The 23,220-nt window shown below is 56.2% G+C and overlaps 1 protein-coding gene across 1 annotated transcript; it reads left to right on the top strand.

Moving 5' to 3' along the window:
* Positions 1 to 949: 949 nt before the first annotated feature.
* C1H1orf167 (chromosome 1 C1orf167 homolog) lies at positions 950 to 23,096 on the top strand. The gene is given in 17 exon segments (XM_032609604.1): positions 950 to 1,113; positions 4,955 to 5,086; positions 5,861 to 6,090; positions 6,093 to 7,114; positions 7,702 to 7,992; positions 9,418 to 9,573; positions 13,110 to 13,186; positions 15,309 to 15,376; positions 15,379 to 15,494; positions 16,013 to 16,176; positions 18,056 to 18,119; positions 18,331 to 18,485; positions 20,151 to 20,166; positions 21,204 to 21,360; positions 21,363 to 21,425; positions 21,733 to 21,831; positions 22,151 to 23,096. Coding segments are annotated over 17 exon segments (3,255 nt in total). The 3' UTR covers positions 22,432 to 23,096.
* The last annotated feature ends 124 nt before the right edge of the window (positions 23,097 to 23,220 follow it).

Genomic DNA, 23,220 nt, shown 5'->3' on the forward strand with positions numbered 1-23,220 from the left:
TTTGTTCAAAAGACATCTTAGGAGCTTCCCTGGTGGTGCAGTGGTTGAGAGTCCGCCTGCCGATGCAGGTGACACGGGTTCGTGCTCCGGTCCGGGAGGATGCCACATGCCGCGGAGTGGCTGGGCCCGTGAGCTATGGCCGCTGAGCCTGCGCGTCCGGAGCCTGTGCTCCGCAACGGGAGAGGCCACAACAGTGAGAGGCCCGCGTACCGCAAAAAACAATACCCGAAAAACTTCCAGCCACATTGTGTTTTAAGAGACACACCTAAAATATACAGACACAGGAAGGCTGAAAGTATATCAATGAAAAAGTTAAGCCAGGCAAATAAGGACTGAAATAGAGCTGGTATAGCTAAATAAATATCAGCTCGACTTGACTCTAAGGCAAAAAGTATTACTAGACATAAAAGAGGACTTAAGAGGAAGTAATAATCATCCCCTCCTTCAAGAACTGCTTTAGAGTTTAAAGGCTCGTTGGCATTTATTTATTAAACGTCTGATTCTCCCATCAAACCCATGAGATAGTACAGTAGGTGTCACCACTCCCCTTTTACAGAGGAGGAGCCTGTGGCTCAGAGAATTTAGGGACTTGCCTGAGGTCACAGGGCAAGGGAACTGATCTTGATCACAGGTCTTCTGACTCCAGGCCCAGTGCTCTCCCTGTTTAGAAAAGAGAAAATGTAAAGTAAAGAGCACAGCAGGTCTGGGTGGGGAACAGCATGGGCAAAGAGGTTTGGCAGGTAGAAAATGCCCGGAGAAAAGTATGATTGCACCAAGGACACAGCGCGGAGGGGAGTGGGTAGGGCAGAGTCCAGCCCGTTTCGGAGGGAGCCGAAGGCAGGCAGAGTTCTGTCTTGCACGTGGAGAAGTTTGCACGAGGCCCACCTGCCTTGCCTCCGGGCACACCTCGTGCGGCCAGAACCCGAGGACCGCGAGCCTCACCCACCCCATGGCCACCCGCATCCCCGAGCGCGCACGCGCACAGACCCCCGCCGCCAAGTTCTCAGCTCGCGTGGAGGCGCAGGGGGCACCCTCCATGCGGCAGCCCCGCACTGGGCAGGCGCGATCTTTAATGTCTCCGCCCCCGCTCCCCTGCCTCCACCTGCCTGGAGCGTTAGCCTTCCGCCTGAGATCCCCTCCAGGGTCAAATTCGACTGGGTGAAGGTGGACCAGAGGAAGATAGAGGCGCGGGAGGGCAGGTCCAGGAGGGCAGAAAACTGAGTCCTGGTGGGAAGAGAAGAGAGACTCTTATCACCTTAACTGGACGAGGATGAGGGTGGAGTGGCGGGGGGCAGACGGGGTGGGGGTTGAAGAGCAGATAGAAGGGCCGATGAACCCAGGCGTGGGATGAAGGGAATTAGGGGTAGGAAGGGATACTGCGGATTGAGCCGTCTCAAGTCTCCTTTGGAAAGAGGTGGGGTTCGGGGCGGTCCTGGTTAGGAGCATGCGCGGCGGAGTTAGCTCCCGGGGTAGCCCTCTGCCACTGCTAACCGGCTATAAGGCCTTGGGCTGGGCAGGTAGTCTCTTTAAGCTCATCTCTAAAACGAGCAGCCTACTTCTTAGGGCTGCGGTGCAGGTTAAATGACAGGACACATCCTAAAGGCTTCACGATGCTTAGCCCGACCCAGCCACTCCTTTAGCACAGTGTATAAGCCCCTACTGTGTGCCGCATCCTATCTATTCTATGTGCTGTGAATACAGCAGGGAAAGAAAGAGACAGTGGCTCACAGTTCACTGCAGAGAGAACAGCGAACACTAATTTCTGCCGCCTGTCAGGTGGTGATAAGTCATGGAGAAAAATCATGCAGGGTAAAAAGAGGCGGGAGTGCTGAGGGTGGGTGTGGGCAGAGTGGTCAGGGAAGGGCTCCCTGTGAAGTCTGAGCAGGATTGGAAGGAATGAGGGAGAGAGGGAGAGAGGGTTCTGGGCGGAGGGGACAGCAAGTGCAAAGGCCCTGAGGTGGGAATATGCACAGCATTTTGGAAGAACGGTGAGGAGGCTAGTGTGTTCAGAGCAGAGAGAGCAAAAGGGGAGGGAGTAGAGGGGGGAGGGTGGGTTAGGTAGGGGTGGGGAGCAGATAGCATGGAGCAGGGGTCAGCCAACTTTCTTAAAGGCCAGAGGGTAAATGTGTGCAGCCATAGACAAGCATAACCAAAGAGATGAGGCTGTGTTCTGACGTCACTTTGTACATAATAATAAGGTCCCTGAGAGAGGGCTTCGAACCCTTGGTTGAGGGTTGAGTGGGCTGGGGAGTCTTTGGGGGTGTTTGAGGTGAGTCAGGACACACCCTGACCTCAGTGTTCACAGGGCCACTCTGCCCTCTGTTGGGAGGAGGCTGTCAGATGTGGGGACAGGGCAGAAGAGGGGAGACCAGTTAGGAGGCAAGAGGAGGGGGTGGCTTGACCCAGGGAGGTAAGGATGAGGTGGTGAGCTGGGGCAGATTCTGGGTGTCTGGAAGGTGGAACAGATGGGATTAGCTGACGGACTGCACGTGATGGGAGGGAGGGAGGAGTCAGGATGTCCAGAAGAGTGGGATGGGAGTCTTCGTGAGAACCATCTGAAGCTGAGGTCACCTGGGGTGCGAGCATCAGGGAAGTGGGGGTCCCAGGGATGAGCGCGGAGAACAGGAACCAGCAGAAGAGGCTGGAAAGAGCGGGCAGGCAGGAGGGAGGGAGGGATACTGAGAGGTGGCAGCCTGGAGGCAGGGAGGCAGGGGCTCCGAGGACGCTGAGCGATCACTGTCCTGCCGCCTTTGCTGCCCCAGGAAAACTGAGGGCTGGGACTTCCCCAGCGGTCCAGTGGTCAGGACCCTGCGTTTCACTGCCGAGAGCCCAGGTTCGATCCCTGGCCAGGGAACAAAGATCCTGCAACAAGCCGAAGGCTGACAACTAGCCAGAGGCTTGGCACTGCGGAGATCACCAGGAGGAAAAGCGCTTTGAGGGGAGCCCAACTGCACTGAGGTCAGCAGAGATGGAGGTGGGGGAGGAATTGGGATTTGGGGGTGATGAGAAGGGGAGAAATGGCCTGAGTCCTTCCTGGAAGCTCAAGAGAGGATTGGGGTTTTTTTTTGGTGTTTTGCTTTTTTTTTTTTTTTTAATTTATTTATTATTTATTTTTGGTTGCGTTGGGTCTTCGTTGCTGTGCTTTCTCTAGTTGCGGCGAGCGGGGGTCACTCTTCACCGCGGTGTGGGGTCTCATTGCGGTGGCCTCTCTTGTTGCGGAGCACGGGCTCTAGGTGCAGGGGCTTCAGTAGTTGTGGCGCGTGGGCTCAGTAGCCGTGGCTCATGGGCTCTAGAGAGCGCAGGCTCAGTAGTTGTGGCGCACGGGCTTAGTTGCTCCGCGGCACGTGGGATCTTCCCGGACCAGGGCTCGAACCTGTGTCCCCTGCATTGGCAGGCGGGTTCCCAACCACTGCGCCACCAGGGAAGTCCTCGCTTTTTGTTTTTAAAGATGGAAAAAAATAACCGCTTGTTGAAGTGCTGATGGGAGTGAATCTGTCAGGCAAGGGGAAGTGTTGACGATGGGGAAGTGACTTTGGGAGCAGGGACAGGGCCCGGACACATCATAGCCTGTGTCCCACCCACCCCCCCACCCCGCTCTGTGCCCCGGTGGGCGTGGGGGGCTGAGTCAGCTGTGGGGATCGAGGGTTCTTTTCCTGATTCACAGAATGGGACCTCGGAGGCCGGTGGTGGCCCTGGGTGCTGGCCTTGGGCAGGGGCGATGGGATGGCCCCCAGGGCACAGAGGAGGGTCAGGCTGGGGGTGGGACCACACAGGATGGGGGAGGGGGCGGGAGAGGCTGTGGACACGAAGCTGGTGAGCGGGGACACTTGTGGCTGTTGATTTCTGACGGCCCTCTTTGGTGGGTGAAACAGGAACAAGGTCTGCTGCAGGGGGGTGAGAGGAGAAGAGGCGACAGAGGCTTGAGGATAGCAGAGAAAGTGTGAAATAGCTTCTAAGAGGGTGGGGAGGAGGGGACTAGAGTCTGATTCTCCAGCAGCCTCGGGGGTCGCTTGAGGTTGAAGGTGGTAATTTCGGAGCAGGCCACCACATGCATTTGTAGGGTTTCCTTTAGTCACTTTAACCTATGTTGTGATTTTGCTGCGTGAGTGGCAGAGAGGGAGCCAGGGGGTGTGCAAAGGGGATGGTTATAACGCCGGATGGTTAAACTGCAGGAGGCGGGAGAGAGACATCACGGTGGGTCCGGTGGGTCAGAGGACGAAGGGTGGTAGGGGCAGAGGGTCGGGTCTCATGGAAGGAAGGATGGGGCACCAGAGGGAGGGAGCTGGAAAGATGGGTGTGGGCTCTGAAACTGAAATTATGGGGCGGGTGCAGTTTCTGAGGATGACAAAGTCTGGGGGGACCCTGGGAGCAGGTGACTGAGGTTGGGTGAAGGACAGGGTGGTGGGAGGTTAGAAGGTCAAGGACTCGCAGAGCAGGAGTTGGAGCGATTGCCCACGTGCAGGGTGGAACCACCCAGAAGTTAGGCGTGTGCTACAGAAAGTGACAGTGAGCTGGGAGCTGAAATCGTCAAGGAGTAAATGACGAGGACTCCTTCCTGGCCTGCCCGGAACTTCGAACCAGAGCATTCTAGAGAGGAGAGAGGGAGAATGGTCGGGAAGGGGCAACTGGAAGCAAAGAGGGCCCCCCCTCCTGCCTAGAGGTCTGAGAGAAAGAGCCCTCCCCTGACAGGGCTGCTCGGGAAGCAGGGTCCACAGGGATCTGTCATCAGTGTTAGGAGTGGGTGCCGGAAGACACGAGAAAATTACAAGGGAAAGGGGTGGTACAGGGGTTGGGGAGAGGAGACCCCAAGGGGCCCTGAACAGGACAGCTGGGGCTGGACCTCAGGGAAACCAGGGATGCTGGGGAAGCGTGGGAGTGGGGACCAGGGCTGGGCGTGGCTGGGTAGGAGGCAGGCACCCTATCCTCACCCCTCAGAGTCCCCCTAATCAAACAGGACCGGCTGCGGTGTGGACCAAGGTCACTGCCACCCTGGCTTTGCCCTGGAGCCCATGGAGCTGAGACCTGACACCAGCCACAAGGAGAATGTGCCCCCCCAGGCCGGCCACCCCCCTGGGGCCCCTCACAGGTTGGTCTTCTGGCAGCGCTGGTGGGCTGGGAACCTCCCTGCTCAGGTTCCTGGGGCTTCCAGAAGGCCACAGAGCTGGTGCAGCCAAAAGTGGGAGTAGCCCAAAAACAAATTCAGATTCCTATTTACTTGCCGGTTTCTCTTGTGTTCTAGCTGTGTGACCGTGGGGCAAGGTGCTTAACTTCTCTGACCTTTAGTTCCTATCTACAAACTTTCATGGCCCACACTACCTGCCAGGCCCTCCCAGGCATCTCACCCGCCCCCAAGAGGCCTTGTCTCCCGGCTGCAGAATGGCCTGGGGGCTGGGGAGACCGGCAGGGAGGGAGCGCCACCACCTTGGGGCCAGAGCAGCCCACGTTTAGCTGTTTGATATGCTGAGTCTTGCTTTCACCCCAGCTGCGGACGCCCCAGCACCTCTTTGCTCAAGCTGGACACCAGGGAGCCATCAGCGACACTTCTCTTTCCTTCACCCTCTTCTAGGCCTTCTCAGCAGACCTGATCTGTCTCCTTCTCTCCACCCTCCTGCCGCCCCCATGCCAGCCCCATCGTCTCTCGCCTGGGACCCCTCAGCAGCCTCCCAGCTATCTCCCTGCTTCCCTCTGCCCTCCTCCCTGCCCCTGCCCTGTCCCTGCTCTGAGTCCCTGCACTGTCACCAGGTCGCTGCTCTGGCTCAAGACCCCCCGGGTGCATCCATTGGTCCGCCTGGGATGACAGAGCTGACGCAGACCTCTGGAGCCTGGGCTCCCTCCCGTGTGGCGCCCTGTCCCTCCCCAGCACTGACCACCAAGTTCTCCCCCAGGACATAACTGTCCTCTTTTTAGAGCAATGGAGACTCCGGAAGAGCTTGGCCAGTACACATGGCCGGTGGGTGCCCGTGGGCCAGGCCGAGAGCAGGGGGGCTGCCACCACACCATCCCCGGGAGCAGCGCTGTGCCAGGAGCCCTGCCGTGTCCAGAGCAACCTGACCAGCCCCAGCCTGGGCCTCGCCCTGAGGGACACGCCCGGCAGCTGACCAACTCAAGCTTCCGACAGCCGAGCAACTTGCCGCCCCTGGCCGGGAGGCCCCAAAGAAGAGCCCAGGCGTTTGCCGTCCAGCAGACCGACCTGAGCATCAGGGAGACGAGCGTGGCTGAGTGGGGACGTCGCCTCTGGTCGCACAGCATGCCTGGGGGAAGCCCTCTACCCCGAGGGCCACTGGCTTCCCCAGCCTCCCGCCCGAGGTGGTCCCGGCTGCTGTCCACCAATAGCCCCTGCCCAGACATTGGGCCTGCTGCAGGCCTGGGCCCGCTCGAAGGGCACATATGGCCAGACCCCAGATCCCAGTGTGGCCTGGGGGGCTGGACCTCCAGGCTCGTGGAGGAACCCCTCATCCTGGAGGACCTGGCTGCCCCTGCCCAGAGCCGGATTAGGGCTCCGTCCCAAGTTGCCATTCACCAGCTGCTGGCCTCTGTGCAACGCCTGGAGCGTGAGGCAGTCCGTCTCAGGTGCCAGGCACCCTGGGAACCCCCAGGCCCTGTGCAGCAGGAGTCCTGGACCAGAGCTGGCCAGATACTCCCTGCTCACCCCCAGCCCAGCCAGCCTGTGCTTGCTTCCTGGGATGAGAGGAGGAAACATTCCCAAGGTTTCAGGGAAACTGCAGGTTTCCCGGAAGCACCAGGGATCCAGGATGGTATCTCAGACTCTCAGGCAAGCAGCAAGCCTGCATCACTGGAGACTACTTTGGAGATGCTTCCCGGGGTTGCCCTTGACCCTGAGCAAGGGGTCCTTCCTGGCCACCCTGTAAGACGAGGAGAGAAGTGCTCCACAGGGACTACATACGGCAGGGGACAGAGGGAGGACCCCCTGCTCCCTCAAGGGGCAGGCAGCAGGGAGGCCAGACTCTGCTCTTCAGCCTTGTCCAGTTCAGCCCAGGCCATCCTCCCTGGGCGGGAAGGAGGGGACAGGACCCCGCGGGAGCAGGTCGGCAGGGAAGAAGAGAGGCCGGCTTCTGGTCTGCCAGACATGGCCCCCGTGAGGAGTGCCCTGCAGGTAGAGGCCAGAGGGGTCTGGGATGGGAACTGGGGCACTCAGGGCTGGGGGAGGAGGGCTGCCTCCCAGGAATTCTCGCTCCAAGCTGGGTGTCACTCCTCTGTCACCCTCCCTCAGAAAGGGAGGCTGTGGGCAGGCAGGCTTAGCAGGGGGTGTCCAGTCCTGCTTGCTTCTTGGCCTGAGTGCTGTGTCGTGTCCCTTTGTTTTCCAAGAACACAGCCAGAAACACTGTGAGCCTGGACTCTGTGATAGGCCAGTGAGGTCATGGGCTGCGGGTGGGAGCCAGGGCCATGCTCCTGGGGCGCCTCCTCTCCCATTTGCCTGCAGACTCGGGCCTGATGGAGATAAGGCCCGGATGGCAGATCCTTGCAGAATTTCAGGGGGAGGGAAGGCCCCAAGGACAGGAACGCGGGGGCTGCCGCTCCCGGGAATCCTAAACCCGTGAGGGTGTCCTGCATTCATTCCCCTGCCCCCAGGAGCCCTCTTGTCTGGGATTTCCAAGGCTAGCCCTCCATAGAGGGAAGTTCTCCCGGGGTCCAGCCAGCTCTCCTGCCGCAGCGTGGAGCATCACCCTCCGTGCTGGAAAGGCGACGCGGGTGCTGCTGAGCCCCCAGCTCTCCCTGGGACTGGGGACTGGGCCCATCCCCTGGTCAGCCTGGTCTGTCCCCAGCCGGCAGTGGCTGTCCAGATGTTTCAGAGCGTGTCGGCACTGGGCGCAGAGGCGGCGGGCAATGGCAGCGGCCGTGGCGCTGGGCTGCCGGCAGCTGTTGCGCAGGGACCTACGGGCGCCGCGGTGGACACTGTGGCTCCGGGAGGCCCAGCTGGAGGCGGTGTGGGGACGACACACGCAGGCCCTGCTGGCGCGGACCTTCCAAAAGGTTAGGGGCCTCCAGGTTGGACCGTGGGGAGATGACGAAGTGCCCGTGTGTCTGGGGAGGAGGCTCTCCTGGGGCGCAGGTTGTTGCTCCTGAGTGTTGACAGTAGGGGGGAGGCAGTGTCAGCCCAGACATTACCCAGCTCTGCCTGAATTCAAATCCTGTCTCCGCCACTTTTCTTTTCCCCACATTTTCTCACTGAGCTTGGGCAAGTTACTTAACCTCTCTGTGCCTTCGTCTCTTTAGTTTTTAATGGGATCATAGGGACTCCTCTGGTGGCGCAGTGGTTGGGAGTCCGCCTGCCAATGCAGGGGACACGGGTTCGAGCCCTGGTCCGGGAGGATCCCACATGCCGTGGAGCAGCTGGGCCCGTGCGCCACAGCTACTGAACCTGCGCTCTAGGACCTGCGAGCCACAAGTACTGAATGAGCGTGCTACAACTACTAAAGCCCGTGCACCTAGAGCCCGGCTCCACAACAAGAGAAACTAAGGCAATGAGAAGCCCGTGCACCGCGATGAAGAGTGGCCCCCGCTGGCGGCAACTAGAGAGAAAGCCTGCGTGCAGTAACGAAGACCCAACGCAGCCAAAAATAAATAAATAAATAAGTTGATTAAAGAAAAAATGGCATCATAATAGTACATACCTCTCAGGGTTGTTGTGAGGTTAAATTAATAAACATAAGGGACTCAGAACCCTGCCTAGCACATAGCAAGCACTCTACCGTTTCAGTGGTTGCTACTTTTTGTTTGTTTTGCTTTTTGTTTCTGTTTGGTTTCACTGTGTGTCATGCGGGATCCTAGTTGCCCAACCAGGGATCGAACCCATGCCCCCTGCAGTGGAAGTGCAGAGTCTTAACCACTGGACCGCCAGGGAAGTCCCGGTTGTTATTTTTTTTTTTTTTTTTTTTTTTTTTGCGGTACGCGGGCCTCTCACTGCTGTGGCCTCTCCCGCTGCGGAGCAACAGGCTCCGGACGCGCAGGCTCAGTGGCCATGGCTCACGGGCCCAGCCGCTCCGCGGCATGTGGGATCCTCCCACACCGGGGCACGAACCCGTGTCCCCTGCATCGGCAGGCGGACTCTCAACCACTGCGCCACCAGGGAAGCCCCCGGTTGTTATTTTTAACTAGTGGTTTGCCAGCCAGGGCTAGGAGGGAACTTCTATGTTCTTCCCTCCTTGGGAAAAGTGCTTTAGGAGGGCCCAGCTCTAGGTTTTGTCTCCCAAGGAAAACCCTGCCTCTTGGGCTCTATCTCTCCATTCATTCATTCATTCCCAAAGAGGCAGGGGAGTCTAATGGTATGGTTAAAACCACAAGGTCTGACTCGTGTCCCCGCCCTTCCTGGTGCCTGCCCCCCCCCCGCACCCTCGCTGCTCAGGGTACACTTGAGGCTACAGCCAACGTCCCTCTTCCTCTTCTCTCTTGTCCCAGTGGAGAAACTTGATTCAGCAGCAGAAAAAAGGGTGGCTTCACATCCAGGCTGGGCCAGGACCCCCATCCTCTGGGGGAGGCCAGGACCGAGACCCCTCAGGAAGGAAGCCAGTGGTGGACACCGCCTGGAGAAGCAGGTGGTCTGGGACACCCCAGGTCAGTCAGTGTGACCTGGGCAGTGCCAGTGGCCTTCCCTCCCTCCTCGTCCCCCATTTCCCCTCCCCCACAAGAGAATGAGGATAAAACCAGCACATGTGGACCAAGATTTGTGCAAAAGGATGTCCATCACGGCGTTATTTACACTTCGTGAAAACTTCGAAATAGTCTAATACCCAACAGCGAGAGAGAAAATTGTAGTTTAACATTTAGCAACAGTTCAATATGATGCTTATTGAGATGTTTTAAATTCCTCCCCACTCTTTTTTTCTTTATTTTTTGTTTCGGTAGCTTTACTGGTGTTCTTTCTAATCATAACAGTAATGCATGTTTGATTTGAAAAAACATTCGAGATAGATGGAAGTATTTCAATCAATTTGAAAGTTTCACCTCCCTCCTTATGTACATTATTCCCCTTCTTGGAAGTAGGTTTATGGGTATTGGCATAGAATTTTTAATGAGAAGGAAAAGGGTTATGGCAATGTTCAATGAAAAACAAAAAGAGAATACAAAAATAGTACCTAAAATATTTTTTCCTATGAACGTAAAACGGTGCATAGAAAAGAAAACCAGAAGCGAAAATACTAAAATGTTGCATAACAATGTGAATTACTTAATACCACTGAACTGCTCACTTAGAAATGGTTAAGATGGGGACTTGCCTGGTGGCGCAGTGGCTGGGAGTCTGCCTGCCAATGCAGGGGACACGGGTTCAAGCCCTGGGCCAGGAGGATCCCACATGCTGCGGAGCAACTAAGCCCGTGCGCCACAACTACTGAGCCCAAGTGCCACAACTGCTGAAGTCCAAGTGCCCCTCAGCAAGAGAAGCCACTGCAACGAGAAGCCCGCACACCTCAGCAAAGAGTAGCCCCTGCTCACTGCAACTAGAGAAAGCCCGTGCACAGCAACCAAGACCCAACACAGCCAAAAATAAATAAATTAATTAATTTAAAAATGGGTTAGGATGGGTATCCTCAGAAAATCTACAAACAACAAATGCTGGAGAGGGTGTGGAGAAAAGGGAACCCTCTTGCACTGTTGGTGGGAATGTAAATTGATACAGCCACTATGGAGAACAGTATGGAGGTTCCTTAAAAATCTAAAAATACAACTACCATATAACCCAGCAATCCCACTACTGGGCATATACCCGGAGAAAACCGTAATTCAGAAAGAGTCATGTGAGGCCATGGTGGTAGAGTGGTTAAGAATCCACCTGCCAATGAAAGGGACATGGGTTCGATCCCTGGTCTGGGAAGATCCCACATGTCGCGGAGCAACTAAGCCCGTGTGCCACAACTACTGAGCCTGCGCTCCAGAGCCCATGAGCCACAACTCCTGAAGCCCAGGCACCTAGAGCCCATGCTCCACAACAAGAGAAGCCACTGCAATGAGAAGCCCGCACACTGCAACAGAATAGCCCCCGCTCGCTGCAACCAGAGAAAGCCTGCGCGCACCAACAAAGACCCAACGCAGCCAAAAATAAATTAAAAAAAAAAAAAAAGAGTCATGTACCACAATGTTCATTGCAGCACTATTTACAATAGCCAGGACATGGAAGCAACTTAAATGTCCATTAACAGATGAATGGATAAAGAAGATGTGGCACATATATACAATGGAATATTACTCAGCCACAAAAAGGAACAAAACTGAGTTATTCGTAATGAGGTGGATGGATTTAGAGTGTGTCATACAGAGTGAAGTAAGTCAGAAAGAGAAAAACAAATACCGTCTGCTAACGCATATATGTGAAATCTAGAAAAATGGTACTGATGGACCTAGTCACAGGGCAGAAATAAAGACGTATATGTAGAGAACGGACTTGACACAGTGGGGGAAGGGGAGGCTGAGACGTAGTGAGAGCATGGCACTGCCATATATACACTACCAAATGTAGAACAGATAGCTAGTGGGAAGCTGCTGCATAGCACAGCGAGAGCAGCTTGATGCTTTGTGATGACCTGGAGGGGCGGGAGGGAGGCTCAAGAGGGAGGGGAGGGCTTCCCTGGTGGCTCAGTGGTTGAGAGTCTGCCTGCCGATGCAGGGGACACGGGTTCGTGCCCCGGTCCGGGAGGATCCCACATGCCGCGGAGCCACTGGGCCCGTGAGCCATGGCCGCTGAGCCTGTGTGTCCAGAGCCTGTGCTCCGCAACGTGAGAGGTCACAGCAGTGAGAGGCCCGCGAACCGCAAAAAAAAAAAAGAGGGAGGGGATATGGGGATATAGGTATACATATAACTGATTGACTTTGTTGTACAACAGAAACTAACACAACATTGTAAAGCAATTATACCCCAATAAAGATGTATAAAAAAATTCAAAAAGTTAAAAAAAGAAAGTCACAATAATCATATCAGTATTCCTTTAAAAAAATGGTTAACATGGTAAATTTTATATTACGTGTATTTTACCACTATTAAAAATACAAATAAATAAATAAATGTCATCTCCCATCCCCCTCCCCAAAAAGATGCTAAAATGGTGGTCATCTCTGGAGTGGTGAGATTAAAGGTGGTTATTTTCTTTTCCTCCATTTTCCATTCCAGTGATGTATTATTTTTGTTCCTATTTCTAAATGAAACAAATGTGTTTAAAATAATTATTTAAGTAATATTTATTTTAATGCATGTGTGCTGTAAAAAATCCTAATAGTTTTTTCGAGAATTCAGCAAAAGCAGAACCCTCCCCCCAGATCACTTACATAATCAGGAGTAGAACGTACTGTCTGGAACAGAACAGGGGGTGGCTCAGTGCACCTTTGCTCCTGCAGGCAGATGGCACTGCAGGACTGGGGTGGATGGGTTGGGACCAGGTGCCCTCCCTCTGCCTGGGCATCAGTTTCTCTCTGGGCAATTTTACTCTCAGTCCAAGGAGTCGGAGGGAGGAGGCGGGAGCACAGCGATTCCGTTGTGTTCTGGGCCGAGACCAGAAGGAGGAGACAGGGGAGTCCAGATCCTGCAGGCTGGTAAGATGTGGGGCGCTGAGAAACGGGGGAGGCGGAGCCAGGCCGGGCAGGGAGTCCTCAGTGAGTGAATGAGTGCTTATCAAGTATCTACTCTGGCAACTTCCCAGACAAGATCTCATTTGATTCTCTCGTGGTGACCTCAGCAAGGCATTGTGCCCATTTTACTGATGGGGAACTGAGGCACAGAGACATGAAGTGACCAGCTCAAAGACACAGAGTATGAGAGGTGCGCATCCTGCATTTGTGTGCCATGGACGCTGGTACAGGCCGGACAGAAGCTTGAGTGTTAGAATTGGCAAGTCCTTAGACATGACTCACTCGTGGGGAAACTGAGGCCCAGAGATGGAGAGGGATTGGCCGGAGGCCACATGGCCTGGGGTCCCAGGAGTCAGTGGTCCCTCCTGGCCCTGACTTCCCCTCCCTTCACTCTCTCTTCCCCCTCTCTTCGTTCCCTGTAGTCTTCCTCCTGTGGTGCCATCAGAAGGAATGGGCCAGGCAGGAGAAGGGGGTCCAGGGAGAGGCCTCCGGGGCCGTGCTGAGGGCTCAGAGGATGGAGACGCCCCCCCCAGGCATGGTGCTCTCCTGCTGCAGATGCGGCCTGGGTGTCCCCACTGGACACCCAGTGCCAGAGGGCCTGGCTCTGCAGGTAGGGGGAAGTGGAAATGGGGACCGCCTCCCCTGAGGCAGAGGGTGAGATGCAGCTGGGAGATGTACTTTAAGTCAATTCTTGACTCCTAGTGTTGAAATGATGAAAATAAGAAATGAATACATGTGCCATTTACTGAGATGCTAAGACCTGGCAGACACCGCCCAGAGGCTGGGATTTAGTTATAAGCAAAGCTTAATGCCCACTGTCACTGGCCCTCATGGAACCCATGGCCCAGTGCGGAGACAGGCAGGAAATTAACAATCACAAAGGGTGTGTGTGTGTGAATACCACCAAAGTTAAGTGTTGTGAAGGGAAGAAACACAGATCTACATGAAGTTGTTTTTTTCCTTGTTAACTATTTTATTATGGGACTTTTAATCTTACATAAAAGTAGGGAAAATAGGATAATCAACCTCAGTGTACCCATCATCCAGTTTCACGAAAATCACCTCCTGAGAAAATTTGTTTAATCTGTACCCTGGCTACTTCCCCCACTACATAATTTTGAGGCAAATCCCATGCATCCTACCATTTCATCAGTAAATATTTCTGTAGCATCTCTAAAACATAAAGTGTCTTTTAAACAACAGAACCACCATGCCAGGATCACACCTAAAAAATGAATAATTCCTTAATACCAACAAATATCTGGTCAGCATTCAAATTTCCAATTGTTTTACAAGCAAATATGTTGTTATAGTTTTTTTTTTTTGGTTTGGGTATTTATTTATTTATCTTGGCTGTGCTGTTAGTTGCGGCACGTGGGATCTTTGTTGTGGCATGCAGACTCTTAGTTGCGGCATGCACGCGGGATCTAGTTCCCCAACCAGGGATCGAACCCAGGCCCCTGCATTGGGAGCATGGAGTATTACTCACTGGATCACCAGGGAAGTCCCTGTTGTTATAGTTTGTTTGTATTGGGATCTAAATAAGGCCCACATGCTGTCATTGGTTGAGGGGTCCTTAAGCTCTTTTTAATCTAGGGACTCCCCTCTGTTGTTTTTGTTTGTTTCTTTGTTTCCTTGCAAGTTATCTGTTGAAGAAACCAGGCTGCTTGTCAGGTAGAGTTTCCTACTGTCTGCATTTTGCTGATTGCATCCCCCGATAGAGTTTTCTTTTTCATAAATTTATTTATTTATTTATTGTCTGCGTTGGGTCTTCGTTGCTGCGCGCGGGCTTTCCCTAGCTGCAGCGAGTGAGGGCTACTCTTTGTTGCGGTGCACGGGCTTCTCATTGCAGTGGCTTCTCTTTGTTGCGGAGCGCAGGCTCTAGGCGCGCGGGCTTCAGTAGTTGTGGCACAAGGGCTCAGTAGTTGCAGCTCGCAGGCTTAGTTGCTCCGCGGCATGTGGGATCTTCCCGGACCAGGGATTGAACCCGTGTTCCCTGCATTGGTAGGCGGATTCTTAACTACTGCACCACCAGGGAAGTCCCCAATAGAGTTTTCTATGAGAACTTTTGACAAAGGGAACTGACCTCGACCAGGGTTCAGCAGAGATGGGAAGGGTGCATGGCTGACTGGTGGAGGGACAGCAGACAGGAGTGCCAGGCAGAGGGAATGGAACAGCATGTGCAAAGACCTCTGACAGGGAGAGGAACATGGAAAATGCAAAGACCGGCAGTCCAGTCGGAGCCCTGTTAGTATGGGGTTGGGGGCTGGGGTGCTTTGAGATGAAGTTGGAAAGGTGTGTAATGGTGGGTGGGGGACAGACCATGCAGACAGTGCCTTGTTGTCAGTGGGGAGGAGTCGAAATTTGATCATCAGAGCAAGGGGACTGCTGCTGGCGTGTTTTAGCAAGAGAGTAAGATAATTTGATTTGAGATGTGAAAAATATCACTCTGGTTACTGTGTAGCCACTGACTGGAGGGGCGGGGGCAACAGTGGATGCAGGAGGGCAGGCAGGAGGCTGCTGAGGCCATCCGGGCACCCAGAGGTGACGGTGTGGCCTGAGCAGATGGCATGCTGCACCATCCCACAGCAGCCCCATTTTACAGACAAGAAAGCTGAGGCTCAGAGAGGTGAGTGGCTTGCCCAAGGCCTCAGTGGTGTGTCTGGCACATGGCAGGAGGCTGTAGCTGCAGGCATTACAATGAGCACCGGCACCTTCTCTTGGCTCTCCAGGTGCTTTGGGGCCTGGCAGCGGTTCGCGCAAAGAGGGACCCGGTACCGGGACCCCATGGCCAACCACAGGCAGGGACCCTGAGGATGTGCCTGCAGCAGTGGGTGCAGACGAAGCAGCTCCAGGCCTCAGATGGGGCGAAGGTGACCCAGCTGCCCCTTTGTTGGCGGGAGGCAGGTGAGCAAGTGGTGGGCCAAGGGGCTCCCTCTCTCTCCCACCCCAGCAAATAGCATCACTTAAGCTCCTTCTGCAGTCGCCCAGTTGATTTATGGATGCTCGTGGTGGGAGGTGATGGGATCGGGAGTTTTCTCGGGGATGCAGCCTGGCAGGCCTGGGAGGGTCCGGAGGGGTCTCTGGAGCAGCAGGCTTTGGTGGGCCCCATCCTGACCTCCCTCATGAGCTCCTCTAGGCGAGAGACCTGTTCAATCTTCCACCTGGAAGAGATGTAGCCCCTGCTTCTGGGAAGCTTCTGGTCTTAGGGGGATGTACAACTCCTGCCCCCGACCGACCAAAACGTGACAGAGGAAGATGGGATCTTCCTGGTGCCCCGGTGGGGAGGGTTTGGGGGGGGTGGGAGGGGGCAGTAGCCACGAGGGGAGAGGTCCTAAGGGGCCTGAGGCAGCGTCCACCAATGGCTTTGGGCAGAGGGTGGTCACTGATTCATCTCTTGTCTGCTTCTCAGGGAACATGGCCCTCCTCAGCTCAGCCCCTGGGGGGGGCCGCAGCCCACGGCCTGGTGGTGGTGGCCCAGGCCCAGGCGCTGCCCCAGGAGCAAGGCCGGGGCTCCCTGCAGGAGGCCGGCCGGAAGCTGGCCCTCCACCGGGCGCTGCTGCTCTGGAGGACGCAGCTCTCCCAGCGCCAGTGGGCGGAGCAGGTGTCCGTGAATTCGTGACCTGGGGGTTGGGCCTGGAGGACATGGGGTGGGAAGGTGAGCAGTCCTCAGCACTGGATGGAGTGTCCCATAGGGAATGGGCCACATCCTGCTCCTCTCTGTGGCCCCAGCATGGGGGCTGGCACCCTGTGGTGCCCAGCAGGCATGGGGCCGGGGGTGGTAGCCTAGGGACGCTGAGTCAGTGATTGAGCACAGAGCTGTGGGGGACAGGGAGTGGTCGGGGCACAGACACAGAGTCCTGCCAAGGTGGCTGGAACCTGATGGGGAGGTTGGTTTAAAGCTCGTCTCCCTCCCCAGAATCTGGACCCACCTCTCACCCATCTCCTGGCTAAGTGGGAGCCCCCTGGTGGCGGGAACCGTGTCTGTCTCCTCACCGCTGTCTCCCAGCATCTTGCAGATGCCCAGGCTGCGGAAGGCACAGAACAAATACCGTAAATGAATCAGTGAAGGAGCCACTTTTTCCCCTGCCCCCATTTGCCTTATTACACAGCTGGAGAAACTGAGGCTCAGAGGGGTCAAGCAGCTTGCTCTAAATCACACTGAATCAGGAGCAAGAAGGTCCCTGTAGTGAGACCTTCTTGTGATGCTTTTATACAAGATGGGATGCTGGGACTCAGAGCCTAGGCTGATGGTTATGGGTGAGAGAGCCAGTAGAGGTCAGGAGGGGCCAGCTTCACTGACAGAATGTCAGCGGGAATGTAACCTAGCAGCTGCAGGGTTAAGAATTCTGTCCTTAAAAGCTATGCACCTAGGGCTTCCCTGGTGGCGCGGTGGTTGAGAGTCTGCCTGCCGATGCAGGGGACACGGGTTCGTGCCCCGGTCCGGGAAGATCCCACATGCCGCGGAGCGGCTGGGCCCGTGAGCCATGGCCGCTGAGCCTGCGCATCCGGAGCCTGTGCTCCGCAACGGGAGAGGCCACAGTGGTGGGAGGCCAGCATACCGCAAAAAAAAAAAAAAAAAAAAAAAAAAAAAAAAAAAAAAAAAAGCTATGCACCTAGCAGAGGAGCTCCCACACTGCGATCTATTGAAAGTCAGCCCTCGACACAAGGGGTTGTAAACAAACAAACAAACAACCCAAAGTAACAAACAAAAAAGAACAAAACAAGAAAAAAATAAAAGCAAACCAAAAAAAGCTATACACCTGGCATCCATCAGCCCCACACCCACTTGGTCCACTTGGACCCTCAGTCTCTTTTAATGCGTCCCTGGAACTCTAAGGAAACTCAGTTCACCATGATCCTTCAGAGTGTAGCCCTCCCTCCCCCAGTCTATCCTCTGGCCTTTGGGTACCGGGTCACAGTCCATATCTCCCTGCAACATATCTGAGGCTGCCCTGTAGCCTGAGATGAGTGCTTGGATCCCAGGTCTGCTGCTGTTTGGAGTTTGGGGAAGTGACCTTCCCCCAGGCCTCAGTTTCCCTACCTTTATAACCGAGTGGAGGCAGAAATACTGGTGTGGGCTCTTGAGTCCTGGGTCCCTGGGCCTGGGCTCGGCTCTACTCCCCATCAACTGTGTGGCCCCCACGCACCCAGGTAGTGTGGCGAGGATCAACCAGGTGGTCAGGGCAAGTAGAGCTGTGGTCTCAGCCTCAGCTGCTCACGGGGGGTCACCCTGGGGGCTTTGGAAAAGTTGGGAAGCCCAAGCCGCACCCAGACCATTACTTCAGAATCTCCTGGGCTGGAACCCCAGTGAGCATCGGTATTTCTTAGAGCCCCCAGTGGTCCTAGTGGGTGGGCCCGTGTGGGAGGTGGGGTTGCCCAGCTCTGGCCCAGCGTTTGACTCACGGTGGGCACCCTTCCAGCACCCCCAGCTAGGGGTGACTGGGGGCCCCGGCACTCACTTGCCGCCCTCCAGTAGCTCCTTCTTCGAGGGCGTGCAGCAGCGGGCGCTGCGTCACAGCCTGAGGGGTTGGCGCCTGAGGGCACGGGATCCGGGCAGCGCCAGGACCACCTTGGCCCCAGCGTTCTGGGCGGCGTCCTGGGAGGGGAGGCCCTGCCAGGCCGCAGGACACCCCGCAGCTCCCTGAGCAGGTGAGGGGGAGAGGGTGGGGAGGGCTGGGAAGGGGAGGGGAGGGGAGGGGGGATGGGGGTGGCAGCGCCCGGGGCACCCAGGCTCCACACCTCCTTCCCCAGGCTTCCCCGGCCCCCGCCCTCCTGGAGGCGTTCCGGGTGAGCTTATGTGGGCAGCCTGGGCGGCGGCAGCAGGGGCAGCACCTCCTGCTCTGGCAGGCGCAGGCCCAGCAGTCCCGGGGCGCGGCAAGGCGGCACCAGCACACCCTTCAGCGGCGGTAGGGACCCCTCCCCATGGACGGGTGAGCCATGCTGCCCACCACCCTTGGATTTACTGTTTCCCATCAATCCTGGCCACCAGGGATTAAGCTGGGCTTATTTAAATTCACTTCCCAGAGCCCTCAGGCTTTAGTTGAGAATGGAATTTTAACTCCAGCAGCCCCAGGAGAAAGGGGTCCACAAGGAACGTAATAATAGCTCCCAGTTAGGGGATGCTTCCCACGTGCTAAGCACTTTATGTGCTTTGTCACGTTTCATCCCCAGAACACGATGTGACATATCCCCATTTTACAGAAGGGAAAGCTGAGGCCCAGAGTGGTCAAGTGACCAGCCTACCCAGGTCTATCTGACTTAGAGCCTGAGATCACATCCACTCTGATCCCCGGCCACTCAGAACAAAGAACCCCTGAGACGAAGGCCTCTGTCCCCAGCTCCGGGGAATCCCTCGGGGCCACTGGCCTCAGAGTCAGCTTGATTCAGCCCCGATGGTGAGGGTGGTTGCACGCTTTTCCAGGACCCCAGCGGCCTTGTGGACACCACCCCTATGGGTTCTCAACAGCCTCCTGGCCGGGCAGTCAGCCAATTACAGGTCCATCAGCACTTACTGAGCACCCACTGAGTGCCAGCCCAGTGCTGGTCTGCTACAAAGAAGCACCCTGGGTCGCATCTGTTAGGGAGACAGACGCCTAAACTCATTATAAGTCATGGTACAGTCTAGGATCAAAAGAGGTAATTGGGGTCAGTAGCAATTTTTTGTCATTTTTTTTTTTATTAGAAAATGAAACATGCTCATTATAGAAAACCCAGAAAATATAAATGAAAAAATATTCTTTCATGACTCTCTCTACCCAAAGATAAGTGCCAGACCAGAAGCATTAGTTCTGATACCTGCAAAGGGTGACAAAGAGCTGGGTGGCCTAGCACGAGGGAAGAGGCCACAAGGAAACCCGGGCACAAAGAGTGACGCTGCATGGCGGTCTAGGGACGTGTCATTGCAGGACACATAGCCCCAGAGTTACTGGCAGGCCGCAGAGTGTTCCTCAAGATGAATCGGTACCACCAAGAATCCTGTTTTCAGGATGCCACAAAACATGTCATAGACTCTAGAAAAGTTTCTAAGAAAAAAAGATGAAAGTGGTTTGTTTTCAATGGAATTGAAACGGACTGGCTTTGGTTATTTGCAGAATCCACATATTTACCTATGTGGGGCTATGGCGACAGCAGATTCTGGGGTCTCAGGGTATTTTATTTCTAGATCTGTGTTTCAAGAGAATTTTATTTTCAGAGTATGTTTATAAACACTTCCATTTCATTTTCTGTCAGCAAAGGCAGGCAGGGATCCCAGTTTACTGATGGAGAAACTGAGACTTGTAGAAACAAAGTAAATGTCAGGAATGGTAAATGGTAACTAAGGGGCTGAATTCCAGGCCCCCCCCTTTCTACCACACGCACACGCGCACCCAGGCAGCCCTCACCTAACGACGGGGGCGGGTTTTATGCCACCTCACGGTGGCACAGACTCCCTTAGAGAGCCCCTGGTGTCCATATAGTGCAGTCGCTGGGGGCTCGGGCCCTGGAGTCAGACCACTCCGTAGAGGTGAGGCCTCAGACAAGTAATTTGACTTTATGAGGCTGAGTGGGGGAGAGTAATGCCCACCTCACAGGGTGTACCTGGCACAGGTAAGCTCTGATTGGTAGCCGTTTTTGGTCCACTCGCCTTCCTGAGTCTCGAGCCATGTGGGAGTATGGGGAAAGAGGCAGTGGCCTGTACTGATGGCCATACTACTTCTCGGGCCTTTCCTGTCTCCTCTGGGAGCCTCAGGGCTCGCGGGAGAATCTGTCCCACTTGTGTGCACACAAATAGGAGGCCCTGTTACTGATCGGGAAAGGAGTCCTGCCAGGTCACTTGGGCCCCTAGACGTCCAAGCCCATTGGTTCAGGGTTTCCTCTTTGTTCCCTCAGGCCCGCAGCTGTAGGCCACAGGCCACAGGGCCTGGCCTGCCCCGCCCAACCAAGCACCACAGCCCCAGTGGACAGAGAAAGCAGAGAGAAACGTCCCGGACTCCTCGGGAATAAACAATGTCTGAAGTGCAGGGATGAGACCGTCACCAGCCCTCACGGGCCTGGAAATCAGCTTTGAACTCTTGGCGAATCTGTCTTATGTATTACTGTTTTTCCCCACCCATCTCCTCTTCTGGAATATTTCACAATTTTGAGAAAACAATTACAATTTCTCCTGGCCCACCCTTTGGGGTCACAGCCCAAGCCTTTGCAGGAGACTTGGGCAGAGGTGGTGGCAGCAGGGGACACAGGCTCAACACCATTTCTTGTTAACTCTCCTTCCTAGGGCTCAGCTTCCAGAAGTACCAGGGGGAGAGCTTACTCCCCTGAATGATGTGTTAACCTCTTCTGACGCCCCTTTGCCAGGTGACAGAGAGCCTCCCCTCGGCCCTGCCTCCCAGTTCCAGCTGCTGGGGCGAGGGCCAGCGCCCTACGGGGCCAGAAGGGGACCAGCTCTGAGACAAAGACCTCGAGGGCAAAGGAGAGGCGAGCAAAGGTGTCTGGGGTGGGAGCACAGTGTGTGCGTGGAGAGGGAGGGCTGAGAGCAGGGGTGGAGAGGGAGGGCTTGAGGGTGTGGGCTGGGCTGAGTGGCTTGCCTGACCTGGGCCCTCTCTGGCCGGTGCTCGGTCCCGCAGGATTCTGCGGACCAGGCCTAGGCCCGTGGCTCTGCCCTCTTTCCTGGCCATGAAGGGGTCGTGATGCCCTTTGCTGTCAGGAACACACACCAGGGCCTCTGCCCTCAGGAGGAAGTACCTGCAGCGCTGGCGCCTTGAGGCACTGCTTCGCCGGCTCCGGGGTTCCCTGCAGGCCAGGCCTGGGCAGCTGCATGGCAGCGCTGGGTAGCCGCTCAGGGGACGGAGTAGCTGACGCCGACGCTGGCGAGTGGGGTGGCCCCTCCCCACCCTCACGCTGACCTCCCATCACGTCCCATTCCCAGCCTTAACCCCTGGAAACGCAGTCTCTGAAAGTAAGTTCAGGCCTTTGGACCTACCAAGGCTGAAACCTTGGGAACAGGTGCAGGAATCTGCATTGTTAACACATCTCAGATGACACCTCCTCGTCACATCCCCTTCCTCCTGGTGCTGCAGAGTTGCAGGCAGGGAGAGGCAGCAGAGGGGCTGGGGGCTGCCGGGCCAGGGACAGTGGTGGGCCCAGCTCAAGGCCTCCTCGTGACTGTCCCCATAGCTCAGGCAGTGGCACCTGAGACGGGCCTGGCGACGGTGGGCCCTGCGGCTGCAGGTGTCTCAGCGATTACAGCAGCAAGACGGCTGGGTCCATTCCCAGGTACTGGGGGAGGGGGGTGGCCCTGCCCCCCAGCAGGCCCTTCCTAGCCGTGCCACGCCTGCATTCCTGAGCTGCGGCCCTCCCTGCTTGGTGCCCCAGAACCCCTTCTTTTTCAGGGGAGGGGTCAGCTCAGTTAGAGAGAGCAGCCTGGATTCCAGAGCCCTTAATCCAGCTGGTGACCGCGTGCTGAGCACAGTCGTGGCCGTCGCTGGTCCGGGGACGGGCTTGGCCTGTGGCACAGCTGCCACTCACACCGTCTGTGTTGGGTGTGGGTCGCTGAGCGCCACCCCCTGATGTGCACTCAGAACCCAGCTTCCCTGATCGCAGGCCTGTGCGTCTGGCCCGGGGCAGAGGGAAGGGCCTCCTCTTCCCTCGGGGGCAGAAGGAGCTGGGCCCCGGAGTTCCTCCAGCACTGACAGCACACACCCAGGAGGGAGCCAAAGAGCTTCCTGCTCCCCGATTCCAGGCCAGCGTCTGGCAGCCAGGGGCCTGAGGGGCAGAGCCAGCAGCAGTGGGAGGCCTCGGAGCAGGCAGGAAGCCACCAGAGCCCCTGTGCTTGGTGGACTTGGGGTGAAGCAGGGGGCCCAGCAGCAGCTGTGACCTGTTCCCCTGGAAAGGAAAGCAGATCGGAGCCCCACCCACCTGAGGAGTACAGGCTCAGGCACAAGGCGCTCAGGCCAAGAGCTCTGAAGGACAATAAAACGCCCTCCTTAGCCCCGGCTGCTTCTCTCTGTCTCTCCTAAAGGCTGCCCCCTGCCCCAGCCAACCAGCCCCTCTGACCTGCTTCCTCTGCCGTCAGGCCGCCCTGTGGACAACCGGCCCCCTCTCCATCCCCCACCGCCCCCCGGAGCCGGTGAAGCTCCGCAAGCAGGGGCTGGGACAGGGAACAGCCTGCGTGCACGAGTCAGTCACAGCCCCTGGGCGGTGGGGCCTGAGGGCTGATGCCTGGGGAGCAGTGCCAGACAGACAGCTTCCGGGACAGGGTGCATGGAGGGGAGGGAGCGGCGGGCAGAAGGAGGTCCTGCCCGAAAAATAAGCCAGGAAGAAGTCAGTCCTGCTCGGGCCAACCTCACTTTCGCCCTCAATGGTAACAGGCAGGGCATCCCTTCACCCCTCAGAGCCAGGGGAGAAAAGGGAAGGCCAAGGGCTCCACCACGCACAAAGGTTCAGACACCTTTAACCCTTAAGAGGCACTTTCTCTCTCGAGCATGTGAGGAGACAACTGAGGGTAAGCTGTGACAAAGCAAGAGAGAGGCATGGACATATATACACTACCAAACGTAAGGTAGATAGCTAGCGGGAAGCAGCCGCATAGCACAGGGAGATCAGCTCGGTGCTTTGTGACCACCTAGAGGGGTGGGATAGGGAGGGTGGGAGGGAGGGAGACGC

This window comes from Phocoena sinus, chromosome 1 (assembly GCF_008692025.1).
Source record: "Phocoena sinus isolate mPhoSin1 chromosome 1, mPhoSin1.pri, whole genome shotgun sequence".
Taxonomy (NCBI): Eukaryota; Metazoa; Chordata; class Mammalia; order Artiodactyla; family Phocoenidae; genus Phocoena; species Phocoena sinus.